General features: G+C 41.6%; 1 protein-coding gene across 1 annotated transcript in view; it reads left to right on the forward strand.

Annotated features, from left to right (window-relative positions):
- GTF2A1 (general transcription factor IIA 1) overlaps positions 1-14,806 on the forward strand; it is a 32,531-nt gene extending 17,725 nt beyond the window's left edge. The window contains exons 5-9 of the mRNA XM_015427031.1: positions 471-546; positions 5,091-5,224; positions 6,479-6,799; positions 7,085-7,174; positions 10,315-14,806. Of these exons, the coding sequence (XP_015282517.1) occupies positions 471-546; positions 5,091-5,224; positions 6,479-6,799; positions 7,085-7,174; positions 10,315-10,422 (729 nt within the window). The 3' untranslated portion in view covers positions 10,423-14,806. The remainder of the gene's footprint in view (positions 1-470; positions 547-5,090; positions 5,225-6,478; positions 6,800-7,084; positions 7,175-10,314) is intronic.
- Positions 14,807-15,137: the final 331 nt, after the last annotated feature.

Consider the following 15,137-nt stretch of genomic DNA (forward strand, 5'->3'; position numbering starts at 1 on the left):
TGGTAGTCTAACTGGGAACTCCGAACACCCTCAGAATACAATTTGCTAGTCATTTTGGTTTTACACATACCTGTTAGGATCAGCAATTGAACTGCTTTTCTTAACTTGGTTGTATTCACTATATATCATCATCTGACCAAGAGTGTTCATTTCATTCATAGAGTCTTTGTGAATGGTAGAGTAAATAAATTTTCCTATCTTATACAGAAGAGAACAGATCTTATAGCAATGATGTTTTACACTATACATCAGGTCTTTTTAAAATCAAGAACAGAGGATTACACTTATTGCTAGTGGCTTTAGAAATCCTTTCTCCTTGAAGTAATACTCGAGGTGGGAGAAGGGCATAATAAGAGTTTGAATACAGAGAAATACAATGAATAGAATACACAGATTGTACTGCTGTACAGTTTTAAATTTAGTGTATAGTATAATTGTTTTTTTCTACTAACCAGCTTCTTTCCTTTCAGAGTGCTGCTGCTACTGCAGCTACTTTGGCTTTGCCTGCCGGTGTTACTCCTGTTCAACAGATTCTTACAAATTCAGGTAATTTATTTACAATATTTTCATACCACCTTTCAGTATAAGATACAGTATAAAGGTAAAACAAAGAATACTGTAAAACAATTAAAACTAGAAACCCAAACTCTACATTAAAGCTGCAGATACATAAGTAAACGGCTTAGAACAACCGCTCAAAATATAAGAAAATACAAAATTTTTCCTGTTGTAAAGATGAGAGAGCCAAAGGGCATTCCAGATTTTTGGAGCTACTTAAGAAAAGGTTTGTATCTGGTGGCTAGGCTACTTTCTAGACAAGAAGGTTTTTACAGCAAGGTTTTGTAGGCAGGTCTTAAAATGGAGAGGGAGTGTTGTATGGGGATGAGATTTTCCCTGTGCTAAGTCAAGACTTGGATTGTTTAAGGTTTGTAGCTGAAAACCAGCTCCTAAATTTATCCTGGAAACAAGCTAGACAGCAACAATCAAGTTAGGACAGTGGGCTGATTTGTACCGATAAACCATCAGCTTGTTCAGATTTGTGAACTGACTTCAAGGGTAGCCCCCAAAAGAGAGTGCATTGCAGCTGTGTACTCTGAATGTCATCAAAGCATTGATACAGTGGTCAGTTCTCTCTTCCAGCAGCAGGAAGAACAGGCAGAATCCAGAAATAATGCTACCCCCCCACACACTACAAATATGGCTGTCTTGGGAATGTATTAACCAGATTCTGCATTTTGTTCTCATCCCATCTTTGTTTCAAAAAAGGCATTGTATGTATAGCATTTCCTGTAGCATATGGGGGGAAGGATTTTAGCATGGTTTCCTGTCAGAATTGTAACTTGAGTGGGGAAAAAATAGCTTCATTAATTCCCGTTTTGTCTTTTTTTTTTTTGAGAAAGCTCCCTTTATGAGGTGTGACCCTATTATGGATAGACTCTTTCCATGCTAGCAAAGTCAGTCCATGGATAACTTCACTATCAGCTCTGCCTGAAATCACCCTCACCTAGTCTTTTACTGAGATTCACAGCTGAGCAATCAGGAGGGAGGTGGGTGCAAGCAGGCAGGTTTTGCCTCAGAACTCTGAGCTACACAGTTGAGCAGTTGGGGCGTGGGGGGCAAGGAGGCAGCAGCCTGCCAGACGCGTGGAAAAGAATTGGGGAAACACATTTTGCCCCCTTTTTATCCTCTTAAGGGGCCGTGTTTCTCAGAAATCTCTTTGTAGTAGGGGTTGATGTCATAGTAGGACTGCGCTCCCCTTATTTTGGGTTTCTTGATGCAGGGGTTTGGCCTGGGCAGGGGTTTGGGGGGGAGGGTGTGCAGGGCATACCTTTTTTTTTGCAAAAATGCTTATTTATGTTAAGAAGTGGGACATAACTACATGTTCAAAACAACATCCAAGCAATCACATATTAAGCAAGTTCATATGAACTAATTTTCTAGAACCCACATTGTGAGAAGTTAAATAACCTAATACAGAAAACCACTTTTCTACAAATTTGGGGTATATTTCCATAGTGGGTGGGAGTGTGGCTATTGGGGAGGCTGGGCTAGCAGCATCACTAAGATGATCCTGCTGGGGCAGCCTCCCTGATGGATTAAAGTACCCTGGCCCTGCTCCTACACCTGACAAACACCCGCCTGTCTGGTGTAAGGGGGAGGGGAGTTGTATTTAAAGGCATTGGGAAGGCTGGGCCAGCAGCAGCTCTAAGGCAGTCCTGCTGAGCAAGCCTCCTTGATGGCTTTAAGGACTCCATGCCCCTTCCGACCCTTGACAGGCAGTTGTCTGTCAGTTGTAGGAGGGGTAGCATGTATGAAGGCATCAGGGAGACTGGGCCAGCACGATTGCTAAGGTGAAGCTGCTTGGGCGGCCTCCTCAATGGCTTTCAACACAGAGCCAGTTTGGTGTAGTGGTTAAGTGCGGGGACTCTAATCTGGGAGAACCGAGTTTGATTCCCCACTCCTCCACTTGCACCTGGTTGGATGACCTTGGGCAAGCTGTAGCTCTTATAAGAGCTGTTCTTGAAAAAGGGCAGTTTCTGTCAGAGCTCTCTCAGCCCCACCTACCTCACAGGGTGCCTGTTGTGGGGAGGGGAAGAGAAAGGAGTTTGTAAGCCGCTCTGAGACACCTTTGGGTAGTGAAGGGTGGGGTATAAATCCAATTTCCTCCTCCTCTCCTCCTCCTCCACTGCCCCTGACAGACAACCACCTGTCATGTGGAGGAGGGGTGGGTGGGAGTGTGTCTAAATCCATTGGGGAGGCTGGCCCAGCAGCATTGCTAAGGTGTTTCTGTTCAGGCAGCCTCCCTGATAGATTAAAGTTCCCTGGCCCTGCTCCTACACCTGACAGACACCCGCCTGTCTGGTGTTGCGGGGAGTGTGTTTAAAGACATTGGGGAGGCTGGACCAGCAGCAGCACTAAGGCAGTCCTGCTGAGCAAGACTTCTTAGTGAGCATCTACGTCATGGTAGGAGTGCTCTCCCCAAATTGTGTGTTTCTAGGTCCAGGGGTTTGGCCTGGGCACTGATTTTATGGTGAGGGGACTTTCTTTTATGTATATGTAGATAAGAATGACAATGGTGTGGCTATAACGAATGGAAATTACTTGGTTGAGATGCCTGTAGTAAAGCTTATGATTAGAGTTTCACTTAAGACAGCAAAGTGTACCATATAGTCATAAGAATGGCTAGAAAGAAAGTTGATGTTGAAACATGCACAGTAAGATATACTAAAAACAGATCTCGGTATTTCATCAATTTAACTAGCCAAGAGCTGTTGACTCCACATTTTAATTTTATATATAATGCTTACACTGTTTAGAATGATTGTTCTAAACATCTAATGTGAGTCCCCTTAGTTGCCTTTCTTTTTGGAACTGTCAGGTGGGAGAAATTGCTAGTAGGTGCATGGCAAACTGTATCACTTTGCGTAGTATTTAATGAAATTTAAATTGCAAGATGTTATAATGGCCCATAGAATCGCCAAGACTCAGACACAACTGAATAGCTAACAACAAAGGCAACATAATGGTCACTAGCATAGAGGGCTTTAAAAAGAGATTTCCAGTCTGGGCCAGGGTATACCAATGTGCCTCGAAGAACTACACTACCAAATTTATATATCCAAAACTCCAGTATGATGCCCCCTTCTCGGACAATATGTGGGTAGTGACATCATGCTCATAGAGGCATTTGTACCGGGATTGCTACAGCTGAGAGGTATAAGAAAACCCCGAGGACAGACTGAGCAGAAAGGATAGTGGAATGCCAGATGGCTTAGTTGGACTGGACTGTCTTGTGGTTGCAAGGAAGATGTCTGCCTGTTCATGATGTTAATTAAGAAATTACATATGTGATGTTTTCAACATATGAGTGAACTGTACTTTAAGTTACAGTACAGAAACCAAACTGCCTTAGGCACCAAAATTATGGAGAACACTGGATTAGACAAATCAAGAGACAATGGTTGTAGCAACAGCTGTTTGCCATGAGAACTAATTAAATCTGGTCTACCTTTGACTATTTTATTTATTGATGCCCTGCATGGAAGTTTTTTAAAAAATCTGGGTAGCAACTGGGGGCAGGAAACGACATGCAAAAGGGCAAGGCCAATAAGGATAGTTGATTTATAAAAAAAATCCAACATATTTCACTAACCTTTATTGGACAATTAATTTAGTATTTAAACTTTTACATAACCTGGTAAAAATGCATGATTCTCAAATATGTGGACTCTTAACAGCTGAAGATCGATTATACCTATCTGGATTTTTTTGTTAAATAATTCTGCAGTACATTGGGTTTGCCTCTTGTGTTTTTCCTGTGTTTCAGTTCATGCTTGGCTGCTTTTTTTGATTGTAGGTGTTTCTGGAGACTGCCTGCTGTGCTAGATGAACTATTGGGCTCTGTCAGTTCACTATCATATGAGCTGCCTTGCAGGCATTCAGATAACTGACTCACTGGAACAAGCAAAGGATTGTTTGTAATGGGTGTGAACCTGGCTTGTCACGCTGTCGTACTCATCCCTCCTCTTGCATGCAGAGTGCAACTGAAGGCTTCCTAGTTTCAGAAGCTTTGAGTTCAGCTTGTTTCTTATAAATTCCAAATGCGGGGAGCTGGTCAAATAACAATTTGCATCTTCTGAGACTAGAATTCTTAATTCTGGTTTACTTTTGATTTAGAATTCTGGTTTGTGGCAAATAAACTCTGTTCTTACCAGCTGATCACATTTGGATGTCATTTCAAATTGATCTTTGAAAGCTTTTGAAATGCGGGAGACTTCACTTGACCTGCATTGTAAAACAATGGGAAGTAAGAAGCATGGCAACAACCCAGGTTCTTGCCTGCAACGCTGCCCTTGTCTGATGCAGTGAAGCAGTTCATATAGTGGGAAACTGACGTGCTGCTAGAGAGTCATAGAAGCATTCAATCAGAGTTAGCAGAGTTAGCTAGTTCAGTTGATATTTATTCAAGGACTTGCAGAGTTTGTATATATTTTCTTGTATCTAAACTACTTGAGCTCCTTTGTTGTGTGATTTGCTTACTCAAGGGAAGGTCACAGGTTATTAACTGAAATATTCAAATCTTGTTCCAGGCCAAATTCTGCAAGTGGTTAGAACTGCCAATGGAGCACAGTACATCATTCAACCCCAACAGCAAGTGGTTTTGCAGCAGCAGGTTATACCACAGATGCAACCTGGTGGAGTACAGTCTCCTGTTATTCAGCAAGTAAGATGATTAGGGCCAACTAAATGAGATCTCTGAATCTAAATCAGGAAGTGTGTTTTAGTTTATGTTGTGTGTGCCAAGATTTGCATTGTTTTCCTAGTTTGCTGGTTTCTTTTTCACTGAAGTTGAGAATTGACTTTCATCAAAGATTAAAACCCAGTGAAGCCTCTAAAGTGAAAAACATGTGGAAAAACAGTTTACACTTCACTGTTGCTGGTGGTATGATGCTTGTCATTCACTTCTTTTTGCACTTCTGAGTAATTAAATGCCAGTGTGATGAGAGGCAGTGCTGAAGTGAAAAAAAAAATCTGCTATATTTGCCCAAAAGGAAGATGACACTGAATGTGTCATGTTAAACATGCTAAACACAGATTTTTTTTTATTACTGTACATTTTTGTATGTAAATATAAGAAGAAGAAGAGATTGGATTTATACTCCACCCTTCACTACCCGAAGGAGTCTCAGGGTCCCTTCCCCTCCCCACAACAGACACCCTGTGAGGTAGGTGGGGCTGAGCTAGCTCTCTCGAGAACTGTCCTTGAGAGAACAGCTCGGAAAGAACTCCATCTGACTGCATTGGGTATGAGGTAGCTTTGTCCAGAGAAGTGTTAATCACTGCTGACTGGAATGTTGTCTATGAAGTTGATTGCTGTGTTGGGGTAAGTGTGGAATGGATCTCTTAATTAGTGTTAATTATACTGGATTATAAATATTAACTTGCTGTGTTTATTTTTTTAAAAAAAGCACTTGGAGCTATTTAATACCTCTCCCTACCTTATATTCACCAAACAGCTGCTGCCTGACAGTCAAGGAATGTTTGAGCTCAGAGTGGGACACAGCACAATAGGATACAAAAGAAAGGGGAGTTGGCAGAAATCTCTCATGCACTGGTTGTGCATGAGGTCTAGCTCTGTTGGTAGAAGAGTTCACACAAAAAGGAAGGACATTATGTCTGCCAGTTTCCCTCTTGCACTGCAGCCCTCCATGTTGCATCTCACTTTGTTCTTGAGGGTCATTTGACCCTCAGGAGCAGATTTTCTGTGTGAAGAGTTGGTAAACCTAGAGCTGGAGCAGTCCTCTCTGTGATTTGCTAGTATGTGAGTAGGTTTAATATTGTGTGCATTTGTAGATGCAGATAGCAACAGTGAAAAGTAAGGATTATATTGTCTTAACCCATAATTTAATATAAGGTTTATAATAAATAAAAAGCTTGGTTTCAAATGACTGTGGTGTTTTTCTTTTTTTACTGCTAGGTTTTGGCTCCCATTCCTGGAGGGATCTCACCGCAAACAGGCGTAATTATTCAGCCCCAGCAGATTTTATTTACGGGAAACAAAACCCAGGTAATACCTACAACAGTGGCTGCACCTACACCAGCTCAAGCACAGATTCCTGCAGCGGGTCAGCAGCAACCTCCTCAGCAACCAGCACAACCACAGGCACCTTTAGTGCTGCAGGTAGATGGAGCAGGTGACACGTCATCTGAAGAAGATGAGGAGGAGGAAGAAGATTATGACGATGATGAAGAAGAGGACAAAGAAAAGGATGGAGGTGAAGATGGCCAGGTTGAAGAGGTAAGATCCATAAATGTTGAGTGTGTGCTTCAAAGTACCTTTCCTGTTCCTATAGATAGTCTATTTAGCTGTAGCTTCAGCTGATCATAAAAAAGCAATTGATCTTGATGACATGTCAGCTTTCAATGGAGAAATTACAGATTGTATTAACAAAAATCATCTTAATTGTGTTTTTTCTCCCAGTTGATTTGTACATGGCCATGCAAAAGTATCTAGGTATGATACAGGACTTGTATATAAATACTGTTTACTGTAATTTGATAATAGTCCATTAATTTCTTCTAGGAACCTCTAAATAGCGAAGATGATGTGAGTGATGAAGAAGGACAGGAATTATTTGATACCGAGAATGTTGTTGTGTGCCAGTATGATAAGGTAATAATTTTAACAGTAGGGTTCCTGAAACCTTAGCCACTGTCTCAGCAAAGTTTTGGGTTGAAGGAGTCTCTGTAGCTTTAAGCAACAGATTCCTTCAGTGGCTGTTGCTAGGCAACCACAGCATTCCAGGCTTCAGTTTCTGTCAGTAAAAAGCAGAGGGAGGGGGCAGGGCCCTTTCCAGGCCTATTTTGGCCTTCGAGGGAGAATTCAGTGGGGCCAAGCCTGGCTTTGGTTGTCAGCTCCAAGTTGGACAATTCCTGGAGATTTGGGGGTAAAGTCTGAGGAGGGCAGGGTTTGGGGAGGGGGAGAGGCCTCAGCATGGTATAATCCAGGGGTGGACAAACTTGCTTAATGTAAGAGCCACGTAGAAAAAAGTCACATGTTTGAGAGCCACAAGACATGAACACATACTTTTTTCTTGAAAAATATACACATTTACATATTAAATTAAAGAGACAAATGCCTTCTCCGAGCCAAGCCAGTCTGCTGATGTAGCGGGGCTTAGAGAACGCATTTAACTTTAGATGGGGAGGGAGGGAAGAAAGACAGAAAGAAAGATGGAAAGAAAGCAAATAGATGGGAGAGGGAGAGGTAGAAAGAAAACAACTTTAAATTTAAATGCATCTTGCAAGCCCCCCATGCTGGCTGGCTTGGCTTGGAGAAGGGATCTAAAGACAAACACCTCCCCCAAGCTGGCGGGGGGGGGGGGAGAGAGAGAATGCATTTAAAGTTGCTTTCTTTCTCTGCTTCCCCCCCCCCACACACACACACCTCAAGCCTACCCAGGGAGGGGAACACTGGCTGGGGAATGGAAAACTTTGCTTCCCCAGCCGCCCTGCCAGGAGCCACATAATATGTGTGAAAGAGCCGCATGTGGCTCCTGAGCCACAGTTTGGCCACCCCTGCTGTAATCCCACAGAGTTGACTCTCCAAAGTGGCCATTTTCTCCAGGGGGACAGATCTCTGATGTCTGGAGTTCAGTTGTAATTATGGGATAGTTCCAGGTCCCACCTTGAGGCTGGCAACCATTAGGCCTGACAGCAGCCTCTGAGTGACTTGATACTATCCGCCGTGCAGCCACCCTATGAAAGCCAGTGTGGTGTAGCAATTAGAGCTTCAGAGAAGGGTCGGGGAGACCCAGGTTTGAATCCCCATCTTGGTATGGAAGCTGACTGGGTGATTTTGAACCAGTCACATACTTTCACCCTAACCTTACCTCACAGGATTGTTGTGTGGATAAAAAGGAGGCGAAAAGAGTAACATAAGCTTGCTTTGGTCTCAACTGTAGAGAAAGGTGGGATAAAAATAATAAATATAGCTGAAGGTGGGAAGCAGATAGAAGGTAGGTTCGTGAATGGCTGAGAAGGAGAGAATGAGGCAGGTAAAGGGGAGAGGATATGGGAGTTGCCAGGGGGAGGGAAAGAAAAAAAGAGGAAATAGTGTAGAGAGGAGGAAAGTGAGGTGCGAACCCACAAGTCCTTGAGGGTTCCTTACCATGCAAGCAGGCCTTGCTCTGTGGCCAGCACCACACAACCAGTCCACAATCTTTCCAGGGGGTGGGGTTGAGAGAGAGAACTTAGGACAGAGGGGTTGATAAAGATAGGTTGGTTGTTGGGTGGGAAGGAGACTGGGTTGCCAACTCCAGGTTAGGAAATTTCTGGAAATTGGGTGGGGGAGGTTGAGGAGGAGAGGGACCTCAAGAGTGGTGTAATGCCCTCTACCCTCCAAAGCAGGCATTTCCTACAGTTGAACTAGGGTTGCTAACCTCCAGGTGATCTTCTGGAATTACAACTGGTCTCCAGACTACATAGATCAGTTCTCCTGGAGAAAAAGACTATTTTGGATGATGGACTCTGTGGCATTATACCCTGCTGAAGTTGCTTCCCTCATCAAACCTCACCCTCCCAAAGCTCCACCCCCAAATTCCTAGGAATTTCCCAACCTGGAGATGGCAACCTTAAGTGAAACTGATCTCTGTATCCATTGTGATTCCTGGAGAGCCACTACCACTGCTGCTGGGGAGAGGGAGCAGGTGGGTGGCTGGGAGTGCTGCAGCAACCACTACTGCTGTAGAAGAGAGGAAGCGCAGCACAGGAGGCTGGGAATGTTATGGAGGGCATAAAGAGAGAGCAATGAGGTGGGGGTGGGGAGGCAGAAAAAGAAAGAGTGATGAGGCGGGGAGGCAGAGGGAGTTAGTGGGGTGTGGGGCAGAAAGTGAAAGTGACACACATGGAGGAGAGAGAGAGTGAGAAAAGTGGTGGCAGGAGGGAGAAAGACTGAGAGAATTGGGGGGAGAAGAGAGGAAGCAAAGGGGGGGGAATGGAATAGCCGCTTCCACAAGTTTCTTTTGGGTCCCCACTTATATATCTTATTAGCAGAGTTTGTGTTTTTCTAATGTACGTTGCTGATTATTAGGGCTGCAACATTTTAATCATATGAATGACTATTAATATATTGCCCCCAATTAATCAGCCAGCATGCTTTTTTTTTTTAAGTAATGTTTTAAAGAAGAGTGCATAACATTGCAGGTGGGTGTTTCCATCTTAGAAGAAGAATTCTCTCCTGTGCATGAGAGAACGGAAATCTCTCCTTAATAATGCTACTCTACATCTCATAAGTATTTCATCTAAAACAGGGTTTTTTTGTTCAAAGCTGTTTTTAGTCTGAAATGTAATAAAGACCCGGTTATTCAACTATGATTTTTAATTGGGCAACAGCCATGCTGATATCACATAGTACATGTGTATAGAAAGCAGTTGATTTGGGTGCTGAAAGACTCTGTGAAAATACCTCTTATTGAGAGAATTTGAAAGATCCTAGCCAGTTTAGTCTCTTACCTCTTAGTATGCTGCTCTGTGTCATGTCACCTTAGCAGTAGTGGTCATACTCCTAAATGTCATCCTTTAGATTGAATTTGCCCAAGTAGACTACTTGGATCTGTAAGTACAACGGCTCTTCTGTCAGTTCCTCTTGGAACTAGGAGACAGTGTGCTGCCATGGCACTGCATCCATCACACACAGCAGCCTGTCTTTCATTCTATTACAGTGTATAGAAACACTAGCTAGATAGGTTCAAAATTGGTTTTTAAAGTAAGACCTGGGATGTTTCTCTTCAACTTTGCCTTTCACCTTCACAGATTCATAGAAGTAAGAACAAGTGGAAGTTTCACCTCAAAGATGGCATCATGAATCTTAATGGAAGAGATTATGTATTTTCCAAAGCCATTGGAGATGCAGAATGGTGAAGGGTTGTCATACAAACTCAGAGCAAAATGAAAAAGCAGAAAAGGTTAAGACTCAGACATATACTTCAACAGGAATTTATTTCTGCGCACCAGAGAGGAACAGTAGAACCAAGACTACTAGAACAAAGAAATAGCATGGCAATGTAGACACTACTTCAAATGGGAAAGCTGAGGCATTGATGCAGCTAGCTATGCCTGAAAGCTGGTTTTGTATGAATACCTTAATTAACCACTTCTACCTATAGATAAAGGTAACTAGCATGTGAGGCTTAAAACTCCCTTTCCACTGATTTGAAGGAACTCTTCTATTACGGTAATATGGAAAAAGCTTAGTGTGTCTTTGTGTAAACTGTGCTGAACCATTCCCTCTCGGAGTGGGTTGGTGAGAATCTTGCTTAAACTGTGTGCAGGCTTCTAACCAGATGGTAAGAACAGAAGCATTGAGTTCTAATTACCTTGTATGAGTAAACTATTTTTAAATCTCTTGGGCTGGGGTCATGCATAACTTTACAGTTTTAGGCCTTTTATATAAATCTTTGATCCCAGTACCAAAAGATGTCATTTGTATTTTAAAGGCAATTTAATAATTCTGAATGTGTTGATAATTCAAAAGGATGTTGTGCTTTTTAAGGACCTGCAGATGGCAGCTGAGAGACAGAGTGCTATCTCCTGCTCTTGCAAAGGAGTTCTCTAAAGAACAGCTGAACAAAGTGGGTCTGTGTACTGAAGGCTAGTTGAAAGTCTTTAAAAAAAATCCTCCTATTAACTTAATGTATTCCCATTGCCCAGTGAAGGTGTGCTGCTGTGGGGACAAGTTCAAAAGTTCCAGGTGACTCTGCACTTTGGAAGACGGTGTACAGCATTGAAAGAGCTTCCAGTTTCCTTTGAATTTTTTTTTGTGGGGGGGGGGGAATCATAATGACTCGGTAAATACAATCACACTAGGTCCAATAATTGCATAAGTAATAATGGCAATAAATAGCAGGATGTTGTTGGAAGGTTCTGTGACAGTAGGAATGACTCTTTGGAAATCTGATTTGTAGGAATGTGGGATCTCTTCACTAATGGGGTGGGGCTGAAATTCAGCCATCATTGAGAAGGACATGGACTTCCAAGTGATTTACCATTACAGGGTAGATCAACAGCGTATACATTGGTTGTCTGAAAAGCAGTGAAGGCCAGGAAGACTGAGTTAACAAATGGGGAGAATGACAGTGGAACACACACACCCCAATCCAATTTCTAAAACTTCTGTTCTTGTGGAAAATGAAACTTTTAAGTATTTTTACTAAAGAAAATTGCCAGTATGTCTAATCAGCACTGTGTACTAGTTCTATATGTTATCTCCCAAACTCTCTTTGCATTTCAGTCTTGAGTGCATTGTTTCTGCTTACAGGAAATCTATTGTATGTTGCAATGAGCAGTTAGGTTTTTCTATGCCCAGGGTATTGATAAAGCTGGCCAAATCGTCTATTCTGTTGTATAGTGACATATGTAAAACATCTGAATTTTTATACCATGTAAACATAATTGGGTTTTTGCTTTCTGGTCATCTTAACTGCCTGCTGAAACTGCAGTTCTCTTTGGCTGCACTTTTGGCTCAGGACTTGAAGATGTATTAGTGTGTAAATTGTTTATTCCCACTGTGTAAAACAAGGTAGATTTTTGAAGAAAATATACCACTACGTAACATGCCAAGATTATGTGACTATATGGAAACTAATTGCCATCTTCCCTTGCATCTTTCTGTATCTCATGGCCTGTTACGGTATAATCTTGCCTTTTAATTTGACAGCACAGGTTTAAAACCAATCCCATAAAGCTGCACTGTGAAGCCCAGCATGACATGACAGTTTACTACTTGTTACTGGAACCCAGATACTGTACAAATGTGTTCGCATTGTGTACATCATGGGCACTAAATAGCTGCTTCTTTCTAGCCTTTTTATTTATTTTAAAGGATACCACAGCTTTAAAAGTGACTTACAAATAGGTCTATATGGAGCAGGCATAGCGTCTTGCAAGTTACCTATGGGTGTATGCATTGGTTGATGAGGGTGTTTTAACAAGAGGACCTGTGAAGTTCTTGTGAAAGCCAGTCAAACGTACCAAACTTGTGCTCTTACTTGCTTCATCAAGTGTTCCTTTTTAAATCAAAAGGCATTTTTAATTTCATTTTATTGTAGCAGCTTGCTGTAAGAATGTAGTTTGCTTACACTTATTATGTACTTGAATTTTAATCATGGTTTTAAAATTGTAATTGAACAGACAGTTTTGTTTGGCTTCCATTACATCATCATTCCTTTTGTGAGGGCAAGGGATTCCCATAGCTAGTCCTAAAGCTTCATGTAGCTCATTTTCTTTTGCTTAGATCTGGAATTCGTTTTAATTGAAATACTTAATCAGTTATCTCTACTTTTGAAGCAATTAAAGGTTTGCAAGAAGGGCTTATGTTTAGATTTGCACAGATAACAGGAGCACCTTTTAACTTTTAAGATGTATGTGTGGGGGGAAGTGGAATGGAGAAGACAACTTGTTAATGCTTTAATCAGGCTAATGGAGATTTACCGAGTAATTGCACAAAGGTGAGAGTCTTGTGCCTTTGCAATCTTCAGATATTCCTGCTTTATGTCGACATGATATTCTAGGCCCGTTGGATTCCTTTGGCAGTAGACTTCATATGAAACTTCAATTGTAACTAAACATTTCGAGGATGTCATTGGCTTTCTGTATGTGCAATCATTTGAAGCATCTACATTAAAAGTTGTCTTTTAAGGAGGTTTTTAGTGATACTGTCACAAAGAAGTTTATATCGAACTATTTAAATTTAATGTGTAAGATGTTTCCCCCGATTGTTCAGTGGCAAAGCAAGTTTCTGTCTCCCTTGCTCCTATTCACAACCTGTTTTTTGTCATCAGTTTCCCTGGAAATGGATCATGATTTCACAAATACAAATATTGTGGCTACCTGTCTTCTCAAGGGGATGAAACTTGTGATTGAAGCACAGTTGCTCAAAAAAGCAAAGAACATGCAACATGTGATATAACCAGACTTGTAGTCTTTTTATTTTTAAATAGTGTTAGCACATCTGTGTGTGTTCATTTCTGATCTATCTACATCAACAGCAATAATGTCCCCATCAAATTACTGCTGGGTAAAACTCTGCAGTTATAGTGCAGGAGGGGAAAATAGCCTTTTTACTTATTCACTCTGAAACTCCTGCTTGAAAATTCTCTTTTGGCTTGGTTTTGCAAAATTCGGGGGGGGGGGGGGAAAAAAATAATTTGGTTCATCGTGTTGAAGCATGGCTGCCCTGCCTTAAACCAGAACTGCATGAGATGCTGGATGTTCTGTGAATGGAGCTCCCAGCATTTTTTCTATTAAGAAAAAACAATTAGGCATGGGGGGGATGGTTCTGATGAGTACCATGAAGCCTACCAGTGGAAGCTCTACGGGGCCATTTCAGGTTGAGAAAATGGAATGGGGGAGGGCTTAAATCCATCTCCCCTCATTCCACAGCTCCAATTAGAACTGGACCCCCACATAACTTGCTTTCTTTGGGGCAGGCGGCTGAACACTGACAGCTCAATTCATGGAACTCCCACTATCTTGTGTAGGTCTGTCCTTAAATGCAGTTGTAAAATTCAAAGGCACTAGATAAAGTTTGGCTTAAGAGTTCCACTGTTCTCAAAAACGAGACATTTGGCCCTTTGCCTTTCTGTAAGTCAATTATGTTCTGAAAGCATGGGTTGGGTCCTACCCAGTCTTCACTGATGGAAAGAATTTCCAGACGTGGAGTGGGATTTCTGCATGTAGATTCTTTTCTGCCGCAACCCCAAATGCCCCTTGAAATGTTCACAGGAGACGGGACTCCAAGGAACAGAGGAGTCACATCTGCTGCAACTGGTGTATTATCAACAGCAAAAATTTTCTTCTGGATCCAACTCCAAGCTTTTGCTGTGACAAGGGTTATTGGCCTAGTTTACTGAACTCTCCTTAATTTGTATGCTGACAAAAGCAAGAGTTGCAGGCTAGCCACATATAAGACTACCACACCTTCACTTGCTCCTGTGCGCCTAGGGTACAAATACAATTTAGAGGGGCAGGAAATATCCTTAGTTGCTGTTCTGAGCTATTATTGTCAACTGCTGTTGTACATATACTGTTATGTGTAAGGGGGTAAATATATTTATTATGTTTGTAAAATTCAGTCTGTACAATTGAAAATCAAGGATGCTTTTCCTGGGATGTACAGGACGTGTTTCAAAGGCCATGCTGGGAATACAATTAGAATACTTAGTATTTTGATGTACTAAGACCTATTTTAAGTTTAATATTTTGCCTTTGCAAAAACTTTAATTAAAGATGTTATTTAAAATAAGCTTGCCACTTTTATTTACTATTTTATGTATTAAAATACTTTTTATGTGTAGTACAGTTGTGTTTACTTTATTGTGACCATTCTGCAGATGACAGGATTCTGAACATTTCAATCAAATCCGGCAAAGAAGGTGGCATTTCAGTTACAAAATTTGTATAAGCCTTGAGAAAATGATCTCAAACCACTTATCTTGTTTACAAATTTAAAAGCTTGAAAAGGTGGTTGGCCCATGGAAATTCATAGCACATGATGGTGCTACTTCAAGACCTTCAAGAGGTCAGTGCTATTATTTGCATTAAGAAGACACTCCAGATAGGAAAGAGATGGCCATAAA

This window comes from Gekko japonicus, unplaced genomic scaffold (assembly GCF_001447785.1).
Source record: "Gekko japonicus isolate JY-2015 unplaced genomic scaffold, Gekko_japonicus_V1.1 scaffold368, whole genome shotgun sequence".
NCBI lineage: Eukaryota > Metazoa > Chordata > Lepidosauria > Squamata > Gekkonidae > Gekko > Gekko japonicus.